General features: G+C 45.9%; 5 protein-coding genes across 5 annotated transcripts; 1 reads left to right on the forward strand and 4 right to left on the reverse strand.

The window, feature by feature from the left end:
* Positions 1–6,131: 6,131 nt before the first annotated feature.
* Positions 6,132–8,203, reverse strand: LOC133156089 (protein FAM181B-like). The gene has a single exon (XM_061281853.1). The coding sequence runs from the start codon at positions 8,052–8,054 to the stop codon at positions 7,173–7,175; it is 882 nt and encodes a 293-aa protein (XP_061137837.1). The 5' UTR covers positions 8,055–8,203; the 3' UTR covers positions 6,132–7,172.
* A 4,770-nt stretch (positions 8,204–12,973) lies between these two features.
* On the reverse strand, positions 12,974–18,208 carry LOC133155688 (lysosomal Pro-X carboxypeptidase-like). The gene is made up of 9 exons (XM_061281195.1): positions 17,759–18,208; positions 16,381–16,521; positions 16,147–16,248; positions 15,812–15,993; positions 15,583–15,740; positions 15,259–15,431; positions 13,622–13,789; positions 13,367–13,554; positions 12,974–13,303 (listed from the first exon to the last, which is right to left on the reverse strand). The coding sequence occupies exons 1-9, from the start codon at positions 17,930–17,932 to the stop codon at positions 13,078–13,080; spliced, it is 1,512 nt and encodes a 503-aa protein (XP_061137179.1). The 5' UTR covers positions 17,933–18,208; the 3' UTR covers positions 12,974–13,077.
* Positions 18,209–18,654: 446 nt separating this feature from the next.
* On the reverse strand, positions 18,655–21,616 carry LOC133155689 (ras-related protein Rab-30). The gene is made up of 4 exons (XM_061281196.1): positions 21,395–21,616; positions 20,513–20,611; positions 20,165–20,432; positions 18,655–19,793 (listed from the first exon to the last, which is right to left on the reverse strand). The coding sequence occupies exons 2-4, from the start codon at positions 20,603–20,605 to the stop codon at positions 19,543–19,545; spliced, it is 612 nt and encodes a 203-aa protein (XP_061137180.1). The 5' UTR covers positions 20,606–20,611; positions 21,395–21,616; the 3' UTR covers positions 18,655–19,542.
* A 348-nt stretch (positions 21,617–21,964) lies between these two features.
* LOC133155710 (NADH dehydrogenase [ubiquinone] 1 subunit C2-like) lies at positions 21,965–22,949 on the forward strand. Its single transcript, XM_061281222.1, has 3 exons — positions 21,965–22,207; positions 22,561–22,704; positions 22,834–22,949. Exons 1-3 carry the CDS (start codon positions 22,069–22,071, stop codon positions 22,881–22,883), a joined length of 333 nt encoding a protein of 110 aa, XP_061137206.1. The 5' UTR covers positions 21,965–22,068; the 3' UTR covers positions 22,884–22,949.
* Positions 22,950–22,953: 4 nt separating this feature from the next.
* On the reverse strand, positions 22,954–24,767 carry LOC133155709 (guanylyl cyclase-activating protein 1-like). The gene is made up of 4 exons (XM_061281221.1): positions 24,392–24,767; positions 24,166–24,315; positions 23,801–23,888; positions 22,954–23,732 (listed from the first exon to the last, which is right to left on the reverse strand). Exons 1-4 carry the CDS (start codon positions 24,584–24,586, stop codon positions 23,602–23,604), a joined length of 564 nt encoding a protein of 187 aa, XP_061137205.1. The 5' UTR covers positions 24,587–24,767; the 3' UTR covers positions 22,954–23,601.
* Positions 24,768–24,898: the final 131 nt, after the last annotated feature.

The following is a 24,898-nucleotide window of genomic DNA, read 5'->3' on the forward strand; positions in this document are numbered from 1 at the left end:
ATGCTTGATGTGTTCAGGGAGCGAGCGGGAGAAGATGAGGATGTCGTCCAAATAGACGAACACGAACTTGTCCAGCATGTCTCGTAGCACGTCGTTTATTAAGGACTGGAAAACCGCTGGGGCATTGGTGAGTCCAAACGGAACCACCAAGTACTCGTAGTGGCCGCTCGGGGTGTTGAAAGCCGTCTTCCACTCGTCTCCCTCCTGGATGCGGATCAGGTGGTAGGCGTTGCGAAGATCCAGCTTAGTGAAGACGGTGTCACCCTGAAGGCTCTCGAAGGCGGAAGACAGAAGAGGCAGGGGGTATCGGTTCTTAACGGTTATCGCGTTTATTCGATGCACGGGCGGAGCGTGCCCTCCTTCTCCACAAAGAAGAACCCCGCTCCTGCAGGTGATGAGGACGGCCGTATGATGCCGCCGCCAGGGACTCCCGGATGTATTCCTCCATGGCCCGGCGCTCAGGAGCGGACAGGGAGTAGACGCGTCCCTTGGGGGGGAAGGTGCCGGGCAGCAGGTCGATGGCGCAATCGTAAGACCGGTGGGGAGGAAGGGAGGTGGCCCTGGCCTTACTAAAAACCTCTGAGTTCATGATAAACCGCCGGTACGGTGGAGATGTCGGGGCTGTACCTGGGCGGGGCTCCACCGAGCGGGCTGGTGGCCGCCCTGAGGCACGTCCGATGGCAGCGTTCGCTCCACTACCGAACCACCCCCACCTCCCAGTCCAGTACTGGGTTGTGCTGCCGCAGCCAAGGGTGCCCCAGGATGAGCTGCTGCCCTGGGAGGGGGAGAAGAAAAAACTGGATGGTCCCGTGGTGATTGCCGGAGAGCAGTACCTTGACTGGCTCTGTCACGAAGGCCACCTCGCCGATCGGACGGCCATCGATGGCGCGTGCGGGAATGGGCGGGCTCAGAGGCAGGAAGTTAATCCCCCACTGGCGTGCCAGGCAACTGTCCATGAGGTTACCCTCCGCCCCGGAATCCACCAGGGCAGCCACGTTCCGGTCGCCCGCCGCGAGCTGGACACGTGCCTGTAACCTGAGCGTACTGGGACTGGGAGAGCCTGTGCTGGTCGAGCTCACGCGGATCCCCCCACGCCGCTTGATCCCCGGGCTCCTGACGGGCACCCCGTCACTCGATGACCCCCATCCCAGATCCATGGGCTCGGTGGGTGGTACGGTTGGCGGGTTTCGCAGGGACCTCCACTCCCGATCGCACCGCCGCGTCCGGATCCGCCGGTCTACTCGGGCCGCCAAGTTCATCGCGTCCTTCAGGGTTCGCGGCCGATCGCGGGAAACTAGCTCGTCCTTCATGTACTCCGCGAGACCGTTGAGGAACGTGCTGACGAGCGCCGGCTTGTTCCACCCACTGCTGCCGGCCAGGGTCTGGAACTTGAGGGCGTAATCCGCGACCGATCGGCTACCTTGACGCAGCGTCACCAGTTCCTCGGCGGCGTCTTCGGCGGCAGAGCCCAGGTCGAACAGGCAGAGCAACTCCTCCACGAATGCGTCGAACGCGTCACAAGCCGGGGCCCCCCTCTCGTATTCGGCCAGCCCCCACAGCCGCGCCTTGTCCATGAGGTGGGTTAGGGCGAACCCGACTTTTGCGGCCTCCGATGGAAACGTGACGGGCTCGAGACCAAACATTATACGGCAGTTAGTCACGAACGCCCTCACGTGTTTGGGATCTGAATTTTTCGATGTTGCCGAGGCGGGGCTCTGGAACGTCCACGAGCCTCCTGGCCTCGGTCGACGGGCGGGGGTGCCGTGACAGCCGGGAGCGCAGCCACCGACAAACTCTGGAGGGCTTGGGCCATTTCCTGCTGCTGTTGCCGTTGGCTCACCTCGATCAGGTTCCGGATGTCGGCGGATAGGCTGCTAATGGCGGTCTCGGCTCGCTCCAGTCGGGCGAATGCCGTCTCTTCGTTCGCTGGCTGCATAGTGTTGGTCCGTCTGTATGTATGGGATTGGACAGTACAGCCAAGTGCGTAGCGATAGAGACTTTATTGCGGGCGGGGGGGTAAGGTGGGAGTAGCTGGAGCTGGATCGGCGATCAGGCTGGGAAGAACAAGGCTTTCTGCGGTATCTTCGATTCGTCATGGACGCCAGTTTGTCGTGGAATCGAAGCAATATCATGCGACAGACGGACACTCGGGTCTGCGCTGGCGGCGTTGATATAGCGCTGTCCCCGAGCCTGTGGCAGGTGGCGGCGATTCCGCTGATAGGGGGGCGTGGTCCTGTCACAGGTGGCGCCGGTACATGACAGATATATTTTTAACCTCTAATTATTTTGACTCTCATTGGCGTGCGAGTGTGCCTAATATTTTGACTTGTGCCACACCCATCAGCGAATCCCAAATATATTCCTGACTGTGATAATACTCGTGAGAGTTTCACTCACTGTGAACGTGTTAATGTTTTTTTGAGTATCATTTACTCTGGCTAGCAATCAGGAGTCTTTGTTGGGGAAAAAAAAAAAGAGAAAATCGCTTTTGGTGCAAGGTGAAAAGCACGTGAGACAGATGTGCAACGTAACAGGTGAAATCCTCCCAACGGCCGCCATCAAATCGCTTCATTGAGCAAACAAAGACAAATGGCTTACAGCTGTTCTACCAGAAGCGATCACATTCATACGAGGGTGGGGTGCAATGATGCATTGAGCTCGCAAGATACCCCCCCACACCAACCACCACCACGCCCGCTACAGGCAAGCAAACAAACCAACAAACTGCATTAAACATGAGATCACAGCGCAATTACTGTTAAATGCTGGAGTGCCGACATTTTAAACATGCATACCCACCAATGGCTTCATTATGGCGCTTGGACTTGACGCTCATAATATTGCCTCAAAATAGATTTGAGCAAAAAAAAAAAATAACCCAAAATATTACAAAGAATTATTTTTTGGGAGAACACACACTTGCACGTATTGATACGCACAAAGGCGTCACTATTGACACATCAATAAGGCTTCATCGCAAATTGGCGGAAAGCTTCATCAAATCAAATCTCACACAAATAGCGTCTGATCCCCAACATGAGGGCGCATTAATGCCTTCGATTGACTCCAAATGCAAATGGGACAATCAGCATACAAATGCTGAGACATTACAGCCGGGTCACGCCCCGTCCGCTTGCGGGGAAAAATGTCCAGTAAGGACATTAAAGTCGACTTTAAGAAGAACACCAAAGCGTTCTTCTGATAAGAAAAAATTGTATGCATCCATTGACTTGATTTTTACAATTATCCAGAGAGTTTGCGCCACAACTTAGACCTGGTTCCATATTTTCAAAATCGTGCATTGGGGAACATATTTTCATCTAGTTCTGATTAAGGGACAGAAATTCAAAGTCTGAGGACAGGTCTGCACGTGGGTCATGTTCGTCTTTGCGGTCACACATTCCATCAAACTTCGACTTTGGGGCCGAGCGACAGAAGGCGAACCTTGCTGTGGGACGGGGGCGACCAAAATAGACGTCCCCTAGATTCTTCCCTGTGATAAGGCGGATATCGGTGTGGCCGGCTGGTGTCCTTGGCTCCCGGAGGAAACATTCCTGCAATTATGAAGGAGCCAATCTGAGGCCAGTCAGGATGTTTTTTTTTTTTTTCGTGTCTTCTTAGCTTGAAGCTTGTTATGCTTCTCTAGGGACGCTCAGGTTGTACTACAAAGTATTCTCCTTCCCATCATTGGGAGTACGGATTTCACTGCTTGCTGCGCTTTAAAAATTCCCTTTTTAAATGAATTCCAGATGCCAGAAAAAGATATAAAAAAGCCTTCTTTCCAGAGTGCTGTAATATTTGGAGCCATTTCATATTTTATTGCATTGTACAGGGCAGCATAAATGTCTTCGTGGTTAGCAATATCCGCACACATCGCACGAGACCATCAACACTTTTGCAAGAGGAACTGGACTGGATGTCTTGTCTACAACGATATGTTCCAGGAAGCGTGTTATTGCCGTCAATAACAGAACACTAAATGAAAAACACATTTGAACGGCGAAGCTTCCAGTGAGCGTCCTGGAAATGTTAGCAGTTGAATGGGTGGGGGAAAAAAATTCATCAGCTGCCAACTTCAGATTCTTCATTTTTTTTTTCTTTCAGCAAGGATTTGGAGGTTTAAGAGTAAACGCTAATGCCGAGTGGGTCGCTGACATTTTCAAAGGAATGATTTAGCGCAACTAGAATGTTCCAGGGATGAATTAACATCCGGCCAAAAGCTTCTATTTGACTCCAGGGGCCCAGAATTCTTTTTTATTTCAAACTTCTTTGCTCTCATGGAGCGTGACCAACTACGTGGAGAGCAACTTTTGGAAACACACCTTGTATCCTGACCCCATCCATGCGTGACCCAGACTTGACTGAACAGCTTTCAAGATGGACGGACAGACAAACGCGTTCATTCAGTGCTCAAAGAGCTCACTCATTTTAAGCAAATACTAAGAAGAAAAATCCTTAGTAAACCCCCGCCTCGTCAGTTTGTAACAATTCTACAAGAGGGCATAGGCTAGCCAGGGCTTGGCAAAAAGGAGTAGGAATTGGTGTCAAGGAAGTATATTGAATAAATACATTTCAACTGAAGGATTAAATAGTCGCAAAACTTACTTTTGCCCGAAATTGTTGACATTTTCCTTGAAGCAGAAAGTAGCCCTCCCAGCTAAGAAACAGACTTCACCTTTGAATTGTGGCTGGCTTTTTCGGCGTCACTGACCCAGACGCGACTCAAATCGTTGGCGTTATCACGCCAGGCGAAAGTGGTGAGCGTCTCCGCAACACCTCAGAGGACCAAAATGTAAGGCAGCCAGACATGAAATGCATACGAAAGAAATGGCGTGAAGCCGCGAGCCACTTTCTCTGTGCTGTGATAGCAGCCGGACAAAATCTGGAGAGGTCCGCTCAAGAAATATTATTGATGGCCAACTGTTGAGTACAGGGAAGGCGCAAGCGCGAGAGCTGAAGGTGTTTAAAGGGTAAGTGACAACCTGCAACCAAACTTGAAATGACAGGACACCATCTGTTGAATGTCAACTGACAAACTTGAATTCAACTAACAGAAAAAGATACATACACACACATACTGAATATTTACAGTATATTCATTCCTGTGATTATGAATAAGGGACACGAGGCCATGGGGAGTGGCTCAATTTTCCTATGGAATCTTACTGCCATCTTCTGGCCAATTTATCTGAGTTTGTCCAAGGGCCCAGGGATAGTTTCATGGGGGTTTTCATGCCAAAATTCTTTTGAATCTTTAAAGGGTTCATCTAAGGTTGTATCATTTTTAAATAATACCGGTCATACAAATATTCAACATGAATATTGACATGAATAGATGACAGATGCATATTTTCTATTTTTCATTATTGTCATTTTACTTTCCATCATGATTAATATTCTTGATGTTTTGAGATTACAAAAAAAAAAGGTTAAACATTGCAATACAGATCTATTGTACCATATTTGACCCTTTTGCTGTAGTTGCACAAAGCAAAAGGCAGTGGGCGCCAGACCTTGGTTTTGATTAGATCTGCTTTGTATGATACCTTTATGGATGGACTTGGTCTGTTTTTGGCTTCAATCTCATTGTACTTTTTTTTTTTTTTTAAGTTTACAAATGGCAGTTTGTTTATTTGGAGTGTATATTTCAAGCGCATTGAGTAATTATAAAATTATGGAGCAATAACAGTGGTGTTTTTTTTAATTGTACTTATGACACTCATTAGTTTAACAAAACCTCAATTTAACTGCATACTAACTGTCGCAGGGAGGTAACAGTCCCTTCCTTTGTCCTTTTACATCCTAATTAACATAATTACAAGACTATTTATCTTCCTAATTGGTTGTTTGGGGTCGTTTACAGCTGGCTGCAGAAGATTAATCCACAAAAGCAGCCCGTAATGTATTTTTTCCACACAGTATAAATGTCATATAACAATTGAATTAATTCAGCGTTGGTTTAAATGTGTGCCAGCAAAATGTTATAGTAAGTGTATAGTCGCAGAACATTGATCATATAAAATAAGAAACCAAACATTCCAAGCTGCGCAAATGTGGCTTTATGACTTTTGCCCACAGTGGATTGTCACTTATGTCAGCTGAGTGGGAGGAAGAAAAAAAGAATCAGTCAGTTGACAGCAATAAAGACCAGCTTTATTTCATCTTGGTACAGCATTTAAAATTGATTAAAAATGAATTTAACACAATTCTTCCTGTTTTACTTAACGTTGATCGTCACAACTTGAAGCAAAGTTAAAAGTGTTCCGCATCAGTGCTTCGTCAAACTGGCAGACACATTTATGGTATTTGATTGCATCTGACTTCTGCAGCCCAATTATGAAATATCTTCCATTGAATTCCGAGTGTTAAATCTGTCAAGGGGCAACAAGCAAATATTTCCAGACTACTGTCAAACATGCGACCAATTAAAGTCACAGTCGAGAATACTTTAGTTGGCACTTTTTGGGAAGTCTTGACACAGGGAACAAGAAATTGGATGCCTTCATTAGCCATCGAAGCTCCAAAACTAAACAAAATTCAGCTCATGACTGTACTTGCTAACCGCTAACTAAATATAGTATCTTGAAAGATTTTGTAACTTTGTGTCTTGATATAAACATTATCTGATCGTGTCGGCAAAGTTTGTACACCTAACTGTAATGCTAGCACTTATGCTAAAGCTAATCCAAGTACATGACCCAACTAGGACATGACAAGCACCATCCTAGCTGGCCCTGGTTTATGAGCCGCCATGACAACTCTTAAGCTAGTGGAGCGTTTGCTATATTTTACGGTGACTGACTTTAAATGCAACTTTACTACTGGGTTAGTGACCGACTGTGGCACAGTTACCTCACCACCCTAGGAAGGTGACTCCATCGAAAACCGAGGCCCCTGTGCACTACTTTTTTAATTACCTTCAGACCCCTTCAATCATTCCTGAGTTCTGCCGTTACAATGGCTCCTCCACATGCATGTTCAAGGATCGAATAAGCCTGTGCTTACCGTTTTTATTTTTATTGTTTTATATTTAGGATCTAAAGTCTTCTTCATTCAAATGCCGACTAATTATATTCTGCATCAGTGTAGGTTAGTTCTGACTAATTCACCGCCATAACAAAATTCTGCCAAAAAAACAAGGACCACCGCCTCTACCATAATACCGTATTTTCTTAAAGAGATGAATATTGAGTCCTGTTGTAGTCATCGCCTATATCGTAGTTGACCTGAGGTACAGAGCAGTCTGTGAAAAAGTTGGAGAAGGCTAACGAGCACAGCGCGTTATCCTCGATGCCCAATGGGGCGGCGGCCTCCGGGTGGCAGTAGAGTGGGGGCTGGACAGGCGTTGGGAGCTTCCTGGCAAGCGGCGGCGAGCAGCTAGTCCACGACTCAGGGTAAAGGAGACCCCCGATGAAGTGGTGGCCATCGTAGGAGGTGGCGGCACCGCCGTCTGGGCCAGGCACACTTTGGTAGAGTTCCTGTTCGGCAGCCGAGCTGATGTAATCAGGTCCCAGAAGTTCAAAGAAGTCGGCCGCCTCTGGGTTGGCTCGCTCCAGGTCCCGTAGCGAGACTCCTGCCACGGGGTTGATCTTGGAGCAGTTGGCCGGCTCGGTGAAGAAGGAAGGCGGTAGGTTGCGATGGCGCAGGGGCGGCTTCCTGGCTTTCTCACTACGGATTTCCGTGGTGGGGCTGAAGAGGGCAGCCAAACTGCGGTTCTGCAGGCTGACCTGGACGCCGTCGCGCTTGGGGACAGTCTTGCCAGCCGGGGGCGAGGACGCTGGGCCTTTCCCTCCCGCATCGGTGACGTTGATGATCCCAGTGCACCTCTTGATCTGCTTCTGCAGATACTTGCGGTGGTTGACTTTCCTCTTGGACTTGACCGGCTTGTCCAAGGCCAGCTTGATGTTACTGGAGGCTGAGTCCATGAAGCTCAGCAGCTCCTTAGTGGTCTCCTTGTAGTCTTCTTCCTTCTCCGGCTCACCAAGGAGACCCCCGTCCATTCCCGAGCCAGGGAAGCAGAAATTCAGGAACTGCGGGTTCATGATGGCGGCCATTCCTCACCCGCCGCAATCCAGACAAGTTCCTCAGATCATATTCGCCACTATCCTGATGCTGCTCGACATTCCGGAGCACAAGTGAGGAGACGAACAGCGGAGGGAGGGGATCTTTCAGGGGGCCGGACCCCGTGATGTCAAGAGAGAGGGGGTGTTTCCCCCTTCAAAGAGCGCAGGACTTAACTCTTTGCTTGTCCCGGGGCCACCTGCATCCCCAGAGGGATTTTGTTTGAGATTCCATGCTGGGCAAAGAACAATAACTTCGCTGAGGAACACTCCTCTGTCGTTTGAGTTTGTGTGCGCTCATGCCCAGTAAAAGTAAAAGGAGACTATGTGGAAAAAGACAACAAAGAACTTGACCACGCTCCCTCGCTCTGGGGCCAATTAGAATTCCCAAGAAAATTTAAAAATATGCATCGTTATTTAAGATGGCCTACTTTTTCATTCGCCGTTTTCACGACAAACCAGAATGTCATGCTGAAAGGAATTCAGAGGAAAACTATTTCCACATGGCTCTTTATCCCGATCTGGGGATACAAGACTTCTGAAGAAACCAAGTATTAACACAGCCTCATCATATTTAGGCCTACATGCGTTTATTGTGTTTGAATGAAAAACCACAACATGAGACTTCTCTTTGTTCGAACGAAACACTCAATTTGTACTCCTTAATATAATCGAGTATTTGCTACTGATACTCATTATCTGGTCAAGTTCCCTTTTTACCATTTGGACCTCAAACAAAGACACGAGACCACTCTTTGTCCCAAAGGACAACTACGGGACTGCGCATAAATAAAGTCCATCCTTTTCATAGCCAGACAATCTTTCTGTTGAGTCGAGCAAGCTGAACTTGAGTGCCGCGCGCGCTGTCCAATACAGTAACATCTCGTCATGGGAAAAGCCGATCGCCCGAACATATGCGCCGATTTTGGGACCAAGTGGCCGCTTGTGTCTTAATCTGCCGGTGACATAAAGTTGATTTCTGGTGTATTCCCAGGCCAGTGGGAATTTGTGCCCCGGCCTGACAACTATTATGGGGCCGCCTTTGACATAAAGCCCTACAGGGTCTAAATAGCCCCCATTCTTCGTCTGGGCCAGTGAATGGAAGCTTTGTGCCAGAGATTCATTAAATTGCACCTCACAGCCCCTCGCTAAAATGCTCCTCCAATAATGGAACAGTCCATTTAACTGGAAAAGCTGCCGGAGCTGTTAAATAAAAAAAAAAAAACTAAAAAAAAAAGAAGAGGAACGCAGGCCAGAAGAGTGTCGAAGCCGACTTTGACAGAAATGCCGCGTATGAAGGCTCGGCGGGGGCATCTTTACAGGAAGTTGCCTTGCCAGCCATTGAAAGGGGCCGCCGCCATGTTGCTTGCCAGTGGCAAAGGTTTTTGTTGTTGTTTTTTTCCCTGAGTCTGCTTTAACTATTTTGTGCCAGTACGCTCGTTGAATAATTCATCGGGCTCCTCTTGGAAACAGTGCATCTTGAGGTGAGCCGTTCTAGACTTGGAGTGAGGCTGTTAAACATTCTTTCTCATGCTAATTGCGAGAGAGTGGAAAAAAAGGACGACGGTGAAAGTGACGGCACTAATCTAATTTTGACTGACTTTTGAATGACTGCTCCGCATTAAATTTAGATTACATAATAGCCTTACTTGCACAATATGGTTTGCTAGCGATCATAAGAATTGTTTATCAGGGCAATCCTGACATTGCGGTGACTGAAAAGTGTCACACATGTCTAATTTAAATCTCTGACAGGATTATGACAAAATGGCGTCATCGCGGTCGCGGGGGGGGGGGTCATTGACATCAGCAGAGCATGACACACATCCCGGAAACAAGATGCCATTGTTGTGTCAAGGCCGAAAGGGCACAAGGTTAGGGTGCGGATTGGTTTTATTAAGGGAGGGTGGAATTTTTCTAAATATCCTTTGGGGATGTTAATATGGGTTGCAACTGCTTTTTAAAGCACTTTTGGGACGTAAAAGCATCATGATTTATCCATATACTGGAAACTTTTGATCCGAGGTATGCGGTGGCAAGCTGCAAATTTTTTCATGTGAAAGCATCCATTTTTAAAGCGAAACCCGAGAGCAGTAATTGTTTTCATACAAAATATGTAAATAAATAGAAATACCTTTTTCTTTAAATGACAAGCTAATTATATTAATTATTGCTAATTATTTTGAGAATTACCAAGCTACAAGAAATTGCGAACCACTTGAGTAGCCCCCCCCCAAACAACAACACACAAAGTTCTTGAGGGCACACATCCATATTGCGGCAATATTGCTCAACATTAACACAATCCAAACCCAAAAGAATTCATTTATTCAGCAACCCCCCCCCCCCCCCCTTCCTTCATAGTGACACCCCCAAGCTTTAATCTCTTCCTATATAGTGTGTGTGTGTGTGCGTGTGTGTGTGTGTGTGTGGTCCCCCCGGGACACACTCCCGTGTTTGGCCTCCGGTGAATACTAAATAATGCCTTTGATTGATGGCCACTGTCAGACACTGACGGAATAAACGACCCCTCAGAGTCCTGAGAAAACTTTTTAAGGAGGGCCCTTGGGTGGCGCGGGACCCCGACGGTCCTCCCCCGCGCCGGGCAGTATATCTCGCCATCTGAAAAGTCAGCGCAGCTCACGACAAAGCAGCGACAAGTCCAGCTTTTATTCTTCGTTGTTTTTTTAAAGGCAACATACCAGCGCTTGAGTTGTTGCCCATGTGCATGGTGTCAGCTTCTTCACTTTGAAGCAGGGGTCTCAAACTGCAGTCCTCAAGGATGGTGTGTTGCAAGAGGGACATTTGGAAAACATGCAGGAATGCCACCCCCCCAAGACTGGACTTTTGAGACCCCTGCTGTAAAGCGAATGAATGCAAAAGCTAAACCCTGACAGACTAGCTCACCTGTCTTGGTTGGAAGTAAACAAGAATCATTTACACACTGTAAATGGTGAAGTGGAAGGAAAAGATGAAAAAACACATCTAACGGGCATAGAGTGTCATCAACTTTTACATCATTGTGGTAAGTGGTACAGTACGGCAGATACTGTCAACTTTTTGTTTGAATGGTTTAAATAGAATTTTTTTAATTGAACTTTTTGACCGTTTAAAAAGCTTACTGCCATTTCCCATAGTGCTATTTTGACAGTATATTATTTATCAAACCCATGAACATGAAAATTTCACAAGACGGCTTTAATTTTTAGAACCTCTCAAAAATATAATAATGCTTCGTATTAAAACATGATAACGAACTCACATTTATGAATTAACCTAGTGTTACTTTTTTATAGAAAGAAAAAACACAAAAAATGCATTGGATGGAGACGCAAGGAAAATGTGTAGCTAATCGAGGCATATGCTAAGCTAAATAGTAGCTGGCCGTTTCCAATTGTGTTGACCCGCTGTTTCACTTTCAGTTTAACTTGTCGACCCAATGTTGGCATAAGAGAGATAAAAAGAGAGTTTACTGGTTTACTTACCTAGTTTACTGGTTTACTTACCTAATTCAAAACGGTGTGACACCCACCTGAAATAAATAAATAAAATAAATAAATATATAAAATAAATAAATATATAAAATAAAAATAAAAAAATTAAAAAATGCTTCGGGTGCTTAAAGCATGACAATGAACTCCCACTTATTAATTAACCTAGTGTTACTTTTCTATAGAAAGAAAAAAAAATGAATTTGAGGGGAACACAAGAAAATAGTATTCAATTGAGGCAGCGAATGTGTGTGGCATATGCTAAGCTAAATAGTAGCTGGCCGTTTCCATTTGTATTGACCCGTTGTTTCACTTTTAGTTTAACTTGTCGACTCAATGTTGGCATAAAAGAGATTAAAAGAGATTTTATTGGTTTACTTACCTCATTTTTAACGGTGTGACACCAACCTGAAGAGTCGACGACAAAGTGTGGGAGGACAGAAAAGTCGAAGACGCTGCACACGGCACACGCAATTAACACGAAAAAAAAAAATCCGTGAACCCGGAAGTGAACTGCACCCTCATCTCATGACATCATCTTATTTTATGACGCCTGTTATTTTATGACACCTGTTCTACTTTTCTCTTTTTTACAAAATTTACAAAAATAAAAATATTATTGACATTGGGATAACATCCTTATTTTGTTGTTGTTGCATACACCATATTGCTAAACAAGGTTAAAAGGTAAACTAATGACCATAACACTACTGAATAAGCTAAACTGAGTTTGCAATAGAAATAAATTTAGGTTTTTTTCACTGGAATGGAAATACTGATATTTCTTTAAAAAGTTATAAAGCAGCTGAGTGCCAAAAGGGTTGGTGGAATAATACAGGTATTTCTTTATTTGGGTGTTGAATACCAAGGGAGAGGATTTTACGACAGTGAACTCCAAACCCGCTTCACTTTTACCCGACACTCACCCCCCTCGGGAGCTGTATTAATAATATTGCTAGCAGGCGGAACAAACAGGCGGAGAGTGACTGAATGGTCACCGGGGAGAGGGATTCCGCAGGAAGAGGTCACATGGCAATAACCTCCCGCCACTGGCGTTATTGGCCTCCTCCGACTGTGGACTTTTATTAAATTTCCGTGCCATTGTTCGCGCTCGCTGTGGATGCTTCAAACGTGATAAAGATCTTCCCAGGTTGACTCTTAAAAGGCCACAATGCATATTAAAGAAAACAGATCCAACTAAGCAGTCATCATTATCAGGGTAGTTGTGAGAAAAGCCTGATTTTAAACGCTCATAACTGTCTTGGAGGAAAAAATTGTTAAGCTAAATTGATGATGCAATTCAGTCCGCATCGGGTGGGCAAAACATCTCAGACAGTTACACAACAACAAAAGAGAGGTTGCAGCTCACCCGTGACCCAAATAAGGACAAATGCTATTGACGATTTAAAAGATGAATCCAAATTTTGATTTCATAAAAGTTTTAGTCAGATTTGTAAAAAAACACAACAGAAATCATCAAATGCATTTGATCCAAAAACAGAAAAAATAAATCATCTTGGAGTGTTTCAGCCGGACTCTGACGCCTTTTGGTGCTTTTTAGTGGCTTGTTTGATCCACTTCCAAAAGTAACTCAGCTCCAACATGCGGGCCTCCCTTACAGAAGGCGGGTCCAGATCGTTGGCGTAGCGCAGGTCCAGGTGATGCGCGCCGTCCGGAATCATGATGGACACCAGGGAGTCAGACAAATTGTGCGTCACCCCGCCGGACGACCAGGGGTCCAGGCCTCCATTACTGTGACACCGCAAAGTAAAGAAATATTTAAAATCTTGATTTTCAAGATTGTTCTCGGCTTACCTGAAGATGATGTTGCTGTGCGAAGCGATGTCCTTCCCGCCGAAAACCACGCCCGCCCAGTCGGCTCGCGGCCTGACGCCGAACATGGCGTGGCACTCGTCCGAGAAGGCCTGGAAGTTCCACTCGCCGGGCTCAAACATGTCCATGACTCTGTCGGTGCACATGGGCATCACCATTTCAGTGCAGGCCTGAGGAGGATGAGCTTATTATTGAACATGAAAATGAAAATATGTGACTTGAAGAACTGGGGCGCACCTGATAGTCCCAGCCGAGTATTCCGAGGCTGCCGGTGGCCGTCTCGGAGGTGTTGAGGCAGGAGGAGCTTCCCGTGTAGTTGTAGTAGACCTTGGCCGCTTGGGACACGCCGTGAAGGAGCTGCTTGATGGAAGCGGATGAATCCAAGGCCAGATACTTGCACGCGGCCTGGAGCACACAAAAACATGGACGTGAAGAATGAGTATGCAGGAATTGTTTACATTTCCACCAGTGTGGATCTTTATCAGCATTTTCTGAAGAATTTGGGGGGTTTGTAAAAAAAAATGTATTTGCGGACTCTCTGCGCTACCCCTTACCCTCAAGAAAAAAAGCTCCACTGCTGTTGTTTTCCTTGCCAAAGTTGGTACTTGTTTTTTTCTCCCCATTGACCTCAGCGCCTCATGTTTCCACCTGACCTGGTCACGTGCTGCCCACCCTGTTGACCCCCCCTGACGTCCAACTCAGCAGGTATTATCTACTTTCCCTCCGGCTCCGTGTCTCCACAAGGAAGGCTAAACGGTCATCGGGAGTTTCCTCTAATGTTATGCGACCCCGATGGGCAGCGTAAGCGCTTTAGGCTGAGAAGCTTTTTTTTTTTCTTTTTTTAATGACAAAACTAATGTGATTATGTGAGCCAGTGTGAGAAAGGCCCATTGAGGGCTTAGAGGTGTTGGCAGAGATGAATGTATAAAGCTAATCCTGGCTGAAAAGTAAGGAGAAGATGGTACCCCCCCTGCCCCACCCCCGTTCACCCCTTTCCGCTGCTCTTTTTTTTTTTTCCACGGTGTAAATCTTTGCCTGGACGTGTCCTAGGCCGTCCTCATCCATCGACCACCACCGAGTCCTCACACAAAAGCCTCAGTAACAAAACTCGTGGGGTTACAAAAACAACAGGGCCCTGTTTTCTTTTTCCTTTTTTTTTTTATATCGGAGGTATCAACTATCAAACCGTAACAAAAAGTGACAAGAAAAAAAGCTGATGCTTAAATGCTGGTTGTCACTTTTTAACTTGCCACAACTGTGACGGTTTGCATATTTGCATTTCGAAAACTCTGTTTTGTTTCTTTGAGTTACGAGCAAAAAGTTCTAATTACAAGCACTAGATGGCGACGGCGACATTTACGTTTGGCATTTACTTTCAAAAAGCAGCTCCAAGCTTTTTACTGCTAGAATTAAAAGTTGTGTAATTAAGTAGACACCACAAACAGATCTGCTAGCATGATGCAAACACCCAATGTAAAATGCTATAGACAGGCTAAGGAAACTAGCATTGATGTTGCTATCATAACATTTACACCAAAACATACCTACGGTTAACGTGGGAGTATTTTTGGTGGGGCGTACACTTGGAGTGCAAGTCGTGATGGAAAGTGCTTTTTTGGCATTCTAATCGTGTCGGGATGCTAAAGCCAACAGCGGTCCCTCCTCTTGTTCCGACATGGCTGCCATAAATCCCGGCGAATTTCACATGCAAATCAGGCGCCAGTGCGTTTTATGTGACAAAAGCATTTACAGGCCGCCACAGAGCAAGTCTGCTAAACAACAAGGAGGCATTTGGACGCCTCCTTGTAACACACACACACACACTAACTTACTAAACACTAGTGGCTGGTCCAGCAGCACTTTAGTGTGGGTACCTGAATGGGCCAGCGGGGCAGTGGTTGTAGAAAGTCGGCCTTGTATGGGTAGTCCACCATGGCCAAGTTCACCCACGTCTCCTGGAGCCAACTCTTGAAGGCCAACACGTCCTTGTCGCTCTTCAGCGGCGCACACAAGCTGAACTCTTCGGACAGCCACTCCAGACCTGACGCTGCACAACAAAAGACCAAAAGATAATTTTGGATCTGGCTAAAGACTTGTATTAGAATTAAGTATAAATATGATTATACAACCGTTCAAATGAGCCATTTTTGTCTGATCGTGAGGCGACACGTGTCGGTTTAGCCAAGCCAATGTCTTACCAGTGGCGGAGAGGTTATTGATGGCCCTCCAGGACGCGCGGATGTTTGCGTCGCAGTTGGGTCCGCTTTTGGCAAAGTCCCGCGTGACCACCTTGAAGAAGTCCCCGCATGGCACCATACCTGAGAACTGCCAGATTGGCGCAGAGGATGCTAGAGCACTGTCCCAGAAAAAAAAATCATGCTTACTGATGTGGGACACATTTATGTCAGTCCAATTTGTCATCCTTACCCGACAACGACATTGGGGTACTTCATCCTGAACCAGGCGGCCAGCATCCCCCCGTAGGACCCCCCGATGGCGATGACCGGGCTGCGCTGGGCTCCGGCTCTGCTGACCTTCACGTGTTGGATCAGGACGGCAAAATCCGCCAAGGCCTGCTCTGCCGTCAGGTAGTTGAGGTGTTTGCTATCCTGCAGACAAACAGTGTGGACATTTTCACCTAGGGTGGGGGGAGTGAGGGGAACTCACTTCCAAAACGTCCGACTATCAACCAACTGAGGACTTCAGTAGTCACACCAATAGTTAATTACGAAACAGCATTTTTGATGAGCGAATTTACTTACACTGTAAGAATCGGCTCCAAAAGGCATCGACTCTCCGTAGTAGCGGTGTTCTGCAAAGATCAACATGGCGCCCAGCTCCCCGGCAACATCCCACATGAAACCCTGGACCAGAATCAAGACTTGTACATGACATTCTTGCAGGTGCAACAGTACTTGCACACACAAATGCAAAATAAAAACATTTGCAAGGCGCATCCATTTTGGGGGAGGAGCCAAATTGGATCAATGGCTTACGGTGTTGTTGCAGAACCAGGTGATGTCACCTTCGTTGCCCGTGTAGAACAAAATGGGTCCGCCCGGCGAGCGCCACTGTTTGTCGGCCACAAGGTAGCGCTGTTTGAAAGTGCCGTCTTCTACGAAGCCAAAATGATCAATCTGGGGGAGCAAAAAAAAAATCAGGTATCATCACACAGCTTATCAAAACATCCTTGACACTTCTCAAATAAATGTTTTTATTTTGCCCCCGACAACCGTCTGAAGTGTCTCCGTGGTTACAAAAGGAGGCAGTAACTTAAGCAGGCGACAGCAGAAAGATTCAAAGCACGCATTCAGCCTCGGCTTGGCAGCGTGTGGGCGTTCCATAAGAGCGAACGGCGAGGGGGGGGGGGGGGCTTTGTTAGGGCGGCATGCTCCCGTGGGGTCATGTGCAGTGTAATTGTGAGAACAAAGCACTTAAACGCTGATGTGTGTCCTTTTAAAAGGTCACCTTTTGATATGAAGCTTAATCACATGATGTCTCACTATTGTCCCTTGAAAAGGTCACACTATTTCATATCTGCCACAAGTTACCTCTTTTATGCAGCTGGATTGACTTTAAAACATAGAATCCACAAGCTCATTTTTTTTTTCTGTTGTTTTAGTTTTGTTTGATCCTTGCATGCAATTAAGCAAATTCCTTAGTGAGCTTTGGAATTGTTTCAAAACGGCCTCTTCAAACCAAAATAGCCAACTTTCTATTCAATTTTGGGCTTAAGGCTTTTTTTGTGCGTCCTGTTATGACGTCCAAATAATTTCACGTCGATTGATAAAACCGGTCTTGGGGCTTATCTCGGATGCACATCTGGTTGCCTGAGAAATAGTGCCACCGTGTGGTCATTTTGAGAACGACTGCTTCGCTGACATCTGTCCATTTGCTACGATGAAAGAGGATTTCCTGTTGAGATGAGCGTGATGACTTGGTGTTGCGTCAGGGGGAGAAGACAATCAGCCTCGGGATGTAGAAGGATGCTGGAGGAAGGTTGGGGGTGGCTGGAGCAGCCATGCTAAATGTTACTGTCAACTAGTTGGTCAAAGATTAAGCTTCTCTGTTATACATTTGTAGATCATGTGCTACTATTGTTTACTCTTCTCCCAGGAAAGTGGTTACGCCCATTTTCATCATGCTCTGATTCAATCAAACAGCAACCACAAACGTGTGTAATGTTTTTGGATGTGGAAAAAAAATATTGGAATGACACAAATGGAAAAGAATTGTAATTATGGGGATAAAATAAAAAAACACGTGACCTGAAACTGTTGCACAACTGATTTGAAACTCATCAAAGACTATGTGCTATTTTTGTCTATTTTGAGACAAATTACAAGGAAGAATTCGGCGAAAGGTTCAACTCACCTTCTGGTCAAGGTAAAAAGTTTCATAGCTGACGGGGATGTCAGGAGAGTGAAAGGAGGCTCCATGTCTACGGAACAGTTGCGTTTTGAAGGCGTGCGAAGAGCCAACAAGGAACAAGAGCACGCCGGTGAAGGTAACTCTGTCCAAACGTGCCTTCCCGGCCCCTAACGTCATCTTTCTGCAGCGCTGTCAAGACTCCCGTCGTCAGCACATTTTGGGGAAAGAAGACCGGATGATCCTCCTCAGGAGGAGGGAAAAGGAAGTGAATCTGTGCAGTCAGCCAGTCAGCAGACATCCGAGTTGTTCTAAATAAAGCAACAGTTATTCTCACGGGACCACCTACTCAGCATAAATGTGAAGTTCCTCTCGGCGTTCTCTAATCTTGCATTTGGGTCACATTTCATCAGGAATTATTTGCTTAGCCGTCAGCACATTGCAAAAGTCAGCAACCGCAAAGTGCTCATGGGAGTTGTAGTTCTTAACGTGTCGTCAGTGTTGCGCTTCCCCAAAATCCGGTCCGGGGGGCATTTTACAAATACATGTTGAAATACAGCACAGTATTTCTTTAAAATGACTTGTTTTGTATTTAAATTGACTAACAATTTCATAGACGAAGTGAAGAGACAGTTTTATTTGAATACTAAAACAATAATTGATTATCTTGCTTTCAATCAGTTATACTTAATTGAATGCAAAATGCATCATTTCAGACAAAAATGCTTAGATTAATATAATGAATAAAAATATTTTAGTAACGCATACTCATTTTTAAATGTCATTAAATGTACATATAAAATTAAGGGTACCGTTTACTTTTAACATTGGTCATAATGGTAGAACTTGGTTTAAACGTTTTGAGAACCTAAAACTATTTAGAGAGAAACATGACCACCATATTTAGTTGGATTATTTAATATTATACGTACAGAGTACTCAAGGGTATATTTTATACAGAGAAATCTCCCCGTAGTGTTTTCCTACTGCGTTAACAACAATCCAATGGATTAACGATAAGTAACGGCAAATAGAAATAAAGTATAAGTATCAAAAGCAAAGTGCTAAATTTGTACAAGAACAAAAACTGGAACAGTAAAAAGAAAAACAATGACGTGTGCAGTTATCTGGCATGTGTGTGTGTGCAATACAGTACGTTACACTTATGATAAATACATGAGCCCGACATTGCAGCTGTGGAGAAAAACATGCCGGCAAGCGCATGAAACACAAAACTAGACACAAACGACACCACGGGAGGCCATGTTAGCAAAAGAAGCGCCAAACGCCAGTACGAAAAAAAAAAAAAAAAAAAACTAAAAAAGGGCATAAAATGCTGATTCACACTGTCTAAAACCAAACGGTAGCAGCAAGTCGGAGGCAAAATATTTCACAGTTTGTCGAGGCGCAAGGACGTCCGGAAAGCCGTACGTAAGCGCTTTGCTGACGAGTCGCACACTTGTCGTAGCGCTTTTCCACGACTGTCTGACATCTTTGCATACATCTGAAAAGTAGTACAAGTACGCTAGATGTTAAGAAATAAAATTTACAGAGATGTCACGCAGTAGTAGAAAAGGAGCAGCGGTTCTACCCGTGCGCTGAGAATACGGGTACGGGGCGCCGAAGGAAAAGGACAAAGCGCTGCAGCGGCGGCTTTCCACGCGGTCGAGACAATTGTGCAACATATTCGGAAAGAAAGCACATTCCCCGACGGAAACGGCGACAGAGCGCCAATAACACTGCTGGTGAATACCGAGACGCGCGGCGTGATGGGTTGCCGCCACGACGCGCTAGTTGAGGCTGCAGCAGCTCAGGTAGCTGATGGCTTTGCCCTCGCCGGGCGCGGGCGCGGCCTCGTTGTCGTCCAGCTTGTTGCGCTTGGCCTCGCGGATGAGCTGGCAGGCCAAATCCAGGAAGAGCTTCTCCACGTTGTCCGACTCCTTGGCGGAGGTCTCCAGGTACAGCATGCGCTGCGCCTCCGCAAAGTCCTCGGCGCGCTGCCGCGCCACCTCGCGCTTCTCCGACAGGTCGATCTTGTTACCTGAAAAACATCATTCAAATTCAAAACCTCCCTGAAAAAAAAAAACAGTGGACTGGATGCTTCCCTTCAATACATTTCATGATCCAGATTTTTTTAAACTAATCCGGCGATGAATCGGTTATCGGAATTTCATTCTGCCAAATTGTTTCGTTCACAGGCAAATTATCATTTGTGTCATTATTTTTGTCATTGTAGAATAAAATATTGCATATCCAAAGTAGCAGAGGTATCGATACACAGTATCGGTGTGTCCTCAAAATGAATCTCGTGTTGCTATTGGCCTGAAAGTGTTCTGGAACCTTTCTAATCCCCCCCCCCCCGCGCTGTTTTCTATCAACTACTCTTTTTCTTGGACGTAGAAGGGGACTCACCGACTAATACAGTGACCACCTGGTTGTTGGCGTACTGCTCGATCTCGCGCAGCCACTCGGGAAGGCACCGGAAGGAGTCCTCGCAGGTGATGTCGTAGGTGAGAATGAGGGCGTTGGCACTGCGGTAGTAACTCTGAGTGATGGAGCGGAACCTTTCCTGGCCTGCCGTGTCCCATATCTGCAGCTTCACCTTCTGCCCCTTAATCTCCACCGTCTTAATCATGAAGTCCACCCCGATGGTCGCCCCCTGCCCGGGCGGGAAAAGGCCCTGAGAGAAGCGCAGAACAAGTTGAAGCCAACTCCCGCCATTGCTCATCAACGACATCAACCATTTGAAATCACATCCACCTGAGTGAAGCGCCGCACCAGACATGTCTTCCCGACTCCGGCGTTCCCGATCAGAACGATTTTGAACAGGTAGTCATAATCCTCCATACTCATGCTCAACTAGACAAATAAACAAGATGGAAATATCATCGCCACATATGTCATCCCCAAGTCAGCTGCACCCACATTGGCAAATCAATCGCCAATGTGACACGCCGCAATAATATTTCACGCCAACTCGATGCGGTATCGTTTCTCGATTTAAATAGGGAAGTGACGGTGACTAGCAAATAATTGCTGTGATGCTGATTCCATGTTCTTTCTCTCCGTTAGTTGCCCTGGCCAATAGCTTTCCGATCGTACTTTCTAAAATGTTATTTTTCTGCAATCAGCGTATCACCATTCTTCTGTAGTTCCTTGCGAGATGCCACAAGAGCCATGCTTTGATTGCTATAGCCTGAGCACAAAAAAACTAATTTGCAAATGGCCAACCACAAAGAATGAATTGAGGTACGAGCTTGGCCACGCAACGAATCAAACTCGCATGTCAAGGCGCGACTGTATAATCGTTATAAAGGACCAAACGTTGCGCAATATATTAGACAGCAGATGGAACTAACGGTGCACTAATAAAATTAACCACACAGAGCAATTTTAGGGTTTTATTTTTTTACGCCTCATTTTTTTTATTGAGTCCCTATTTGTCTATTTGCCTAGCCTAACGGACCCAGGTATAAAAGTGTCAAACGTGGACGGTTATCTTGATTTTTCGGCGAGGATGGCTAATGGGCAGCTAGCCACCGAGTGAAGCCATTTTGGCTTCATCCAGGCCATTTTGGCTCTTTTCCTTTGTGGAGCTGAAGACGAAACCCGATGGAGGAAAAACACGCGAGTGACACTTACCTCAAAAGAACAAACAGGGGATGGCCCCGCTTTTGACGGCTACTCGCGATGCATAGGTCACCTCATCAAGGAGCCACAGTCGCACGCACGGAACAAACAACTGGGCACGGCTTGCTGGTGAAGTAGCACAACTCCAGTGTGTGTATCTTCTGATGGACGACGAGAAGGAGCAGCAGCAGCAGCAGGAGGAGGAGGAGGAGGAGGAGGAGAACTGCACTTCAATGACGTCTTCGCTAACGGAACACTGCATTGCAAACTCATCTGTTAATTCATTTTTTAAATTGTAAAAAATAAAAAAAGGAAAACGTGCTTCGTATAAAAGTGCTTCATAAAGAAAATACAAGTATATCGTTACCGATGATAATGATAATCATTTTTATTTTTCTATTTATTAAAACATAATTTGTGTGTTTAAAAAAAAACTTTAAAACATCCGATTACAAAAAATAGAATGAAAATAAAACAGCAATATTAAATCATGCTGTTTCAAGTGTCGTTCTTTTTGAAGAAATAAAAATCAAAACAAACGCCTTGTTCCCGGCCGGACTTTTTTTCCTGGCACTACATGACGTCACACCTTGACTTCCGCCGGAAAACGGAACCCTCATGGATGGAGTCTGCTAATCACTGAGGTCAACACAAGACGAGAGGACGTCTCTTTGATTTGGTGGGCCATGGGCTTCATACCGGACGAGGGCAAGGGGCTCCCTCCGCCCGGCATCGTCAACCGGAATTCCTTGTGGCTGGCCGGCGTGGGCTGGTGCACCGCCATGCTCCAAAACGGCCTTAACCACCGGCCGCCGCTAAAATCAGGTTAGCATGTTAGCTTGCAACCCCTTACACTTCTCATCTGCTTACTTGCATGGACCAATTTGTTCGAGTAAGATCATTTAATGTATGTTTTAAGTCATTTGCATGTCTAGTTTAAAATGCAATTGATTCGGGATATTCTAAATTTAAATGCTGATAAACCAAAAGTGGGTTTGAACTTAGAATGTTTACTACTAATGTATAATTTGCTATAACATTTTGTTTATAACTGGTTATTTGATTGTAAGAAGCAGGTCTTTTGGGGGGGGGGGGGCATTTTCCACCTGTATGCTGGAATTTACCCATGTGGGACTAATATTAATGTCAATATTCACGTACCAATCTGTTGTTCTCAGGAGCTCATCGTCAAGTCCTGATGGCGACTATCGGCTGGTTCATCGGCTACCACGTGACAAAATATGAAAATTACGTGCACGCCAAATTGGACCGAGACATGAGGGAGTACATGAAACTGCATCCAGACGACTTTGCCCCCAAGGGTGAGTTGAAATGCTGTCGACAGAACATCTATTGATTGGTATTGGACGGCTTCGGCAGCAATTTAAGGAGACCATGATAAATGCTGTATAGGTTATATGCAATAATCCACATCTTTGTTTCCCCACCAGAAAAGAAGACTTTTGCTGAGATTGTGGAGCCTTTCATTCCTGTGCGCTGAGATGGCTGTCCTATCACACCTGTCCAATATTCTGTACATAATTCAATAAAATTAACCACAACATCATCCCTTCATCATTCTGTCAATGTTTATTCACTCGTACAGATTTCAGAATTCTTCAGAGTGTTTTGCTGTCCCATCGAAAAAAGACTTTTACATGCATCCTGTAATGAAAATTCCAAACATGCAGTGTGAAAAGCGGTCTTATTAAGGCAACACTGTAGTGCAAGGAGATGACAGTTCAAACAAACATCACAGTCAGCCGCCGCAACATTAGGTACACTTCCACCATCTGACAATACTGTACAAGTCACCCACATCCGTATAGAATTATAATTTTTACTTAAGCCACTATGACAATCTTGTGTGCACATTTTTTAAACAATGGAAAAGCAGCACCTTTGCTCATTTACAGATTTGACTTCAGCCACCTGAAAATGTCAATTGTGAGCAGTGGAAAAACAAAAAAACTAAGTTACCTGAGCCTTGCTCAAAATCAACTGGGTTCCTACCTTCTGAGGCCTCTATTGATCACATTGTCGCAAAGCAGTCCAGCAAGCTGGTAGTGTTCTAGGTTCCGTGCCGCCATGTTTTCTTATTCCTGAAGAATTTTCAGGATTTTGAAAAAAAAAGACCTCTTCCTATGAGAGTTGGGTTTCCCTCCACCATGGGGGCACCGCACGCTTTTCACGTGGGCGGCATCCCGCCCGGCTCCTTATTAGGACGTCTTGCGTAGTCCCATAACGATGATCTTCAGGACGTGTGTGAGGTCCATCATCTTGGTGAGCATCTCCATGATGTCGGCGTGCTCCCGTGCGCCGCTGATGAACTCCTCCAGGGTCAGCTCGCCTGCAAGGAGCAATTTAAGACGGCATCTGAAATATCATGCGATTGCCGAGACTTGTTTGCGATCTCACCTTCCCCGTTGACATCAATCTTCTCGTAGATGAGCGCGACGATCTCTTCGGGTGGAATTTCGTAGCTCCTCGTGATGTCCTGAATGGCCTGTCGGGAGACACGGACGCTCAGCATGCTTCGCTTCCACACAGTGCCACATCGGTGCTGTTCGAACTCTGAGTTTAATCACTTTTACAGTTTTCCTTGCAGCTCAGCACAGGTAGGAGACAGGGTTGACTAGTTCGATGAGTTTCAAAATAAGTCCTGGATTAGACCTCGTTTCGAGTTCATTCACTTAAACCCGCTTTCGCTAAGCCTTAATGCTTCTTGGACTCGTCAAACTGTGAGGACTAAAACATTTTTTAATTTTTTTAAAAAGGCTTACCTTGAAGATGGTCTCCATTTCATCTTTGTCAATTTTGCCATTCCCATCCTGGTCGAAGAGCTTGAAGTACCACTTGAGCTTCTGGTTGACTTCTCCCTTCAGGAGCAGGCTGATGGCGGCGATGTACTCCACAAAGTCGATGTAGCCGTCCTGAAAAAGGCCCGACAGGTGAGCTCAGGTTGCCCTCCCACCTCGCTATGACTCAAAAATGGCTCCATCATCTCACCTCATCCATGTCGAAGGTGAAGAAGACCTGGTCCACGTAGCTGCTGGCCTCCTCAGTCATGCCGTTCATCTCCAGCATGGTTTTGAGCTCGAAGAGCGTGATGAGACCCGACGGCGATTCCTTCATGAACTTGGTGTACCAGTGGTGCATGTCCTCCTCCAGGATGTCGTCCAGGTTGGAACCGTGGGCGCCCATGCTGGACGGCAGGCTCCTCGGGATGTGAATGAGCGACGACTTGCCCAACGACTGAAAAGTCGCTGTGTGTGAGAGTGAACTTAATCTTCTTGATCTTGGCAGGAGCCAAAAGCAGACATAACCCTTTAATGGGATAACAGGAACAAGACTTCTTAGAAGTTCACCACAAATTTTGGAAGCCTTAAGATGACCTCTTCTCCTCCTAAATGAGATTCCTCAAATGTGATCCTTCCTTTTGTACATCACTTGCCAGTTTGTAATTAAACTTCTTTTCCTTATCATGTTTTGTCTTCTGCGGTGAGAAAAAAGGCC

The sequence above is a fragment of the Syngnathus typhle genome, linkage group LG6 (genome assembly GCF_033458585.1).
Source record: "Syngnathus typhle isolate RoL2023-S1 ecotype Sweden linkage group LG6, RoL_Styp_1.0, whole genome shotgun sequence".
In the NCBI taxonomy this organism is placed as follows: domain Eukaryota; kingdom Metazoa; phylum Chordata; class Actinopteri; order Syngnathiformes; family Syngnathidae; genus Syngnathus; species Syngnathus typhle.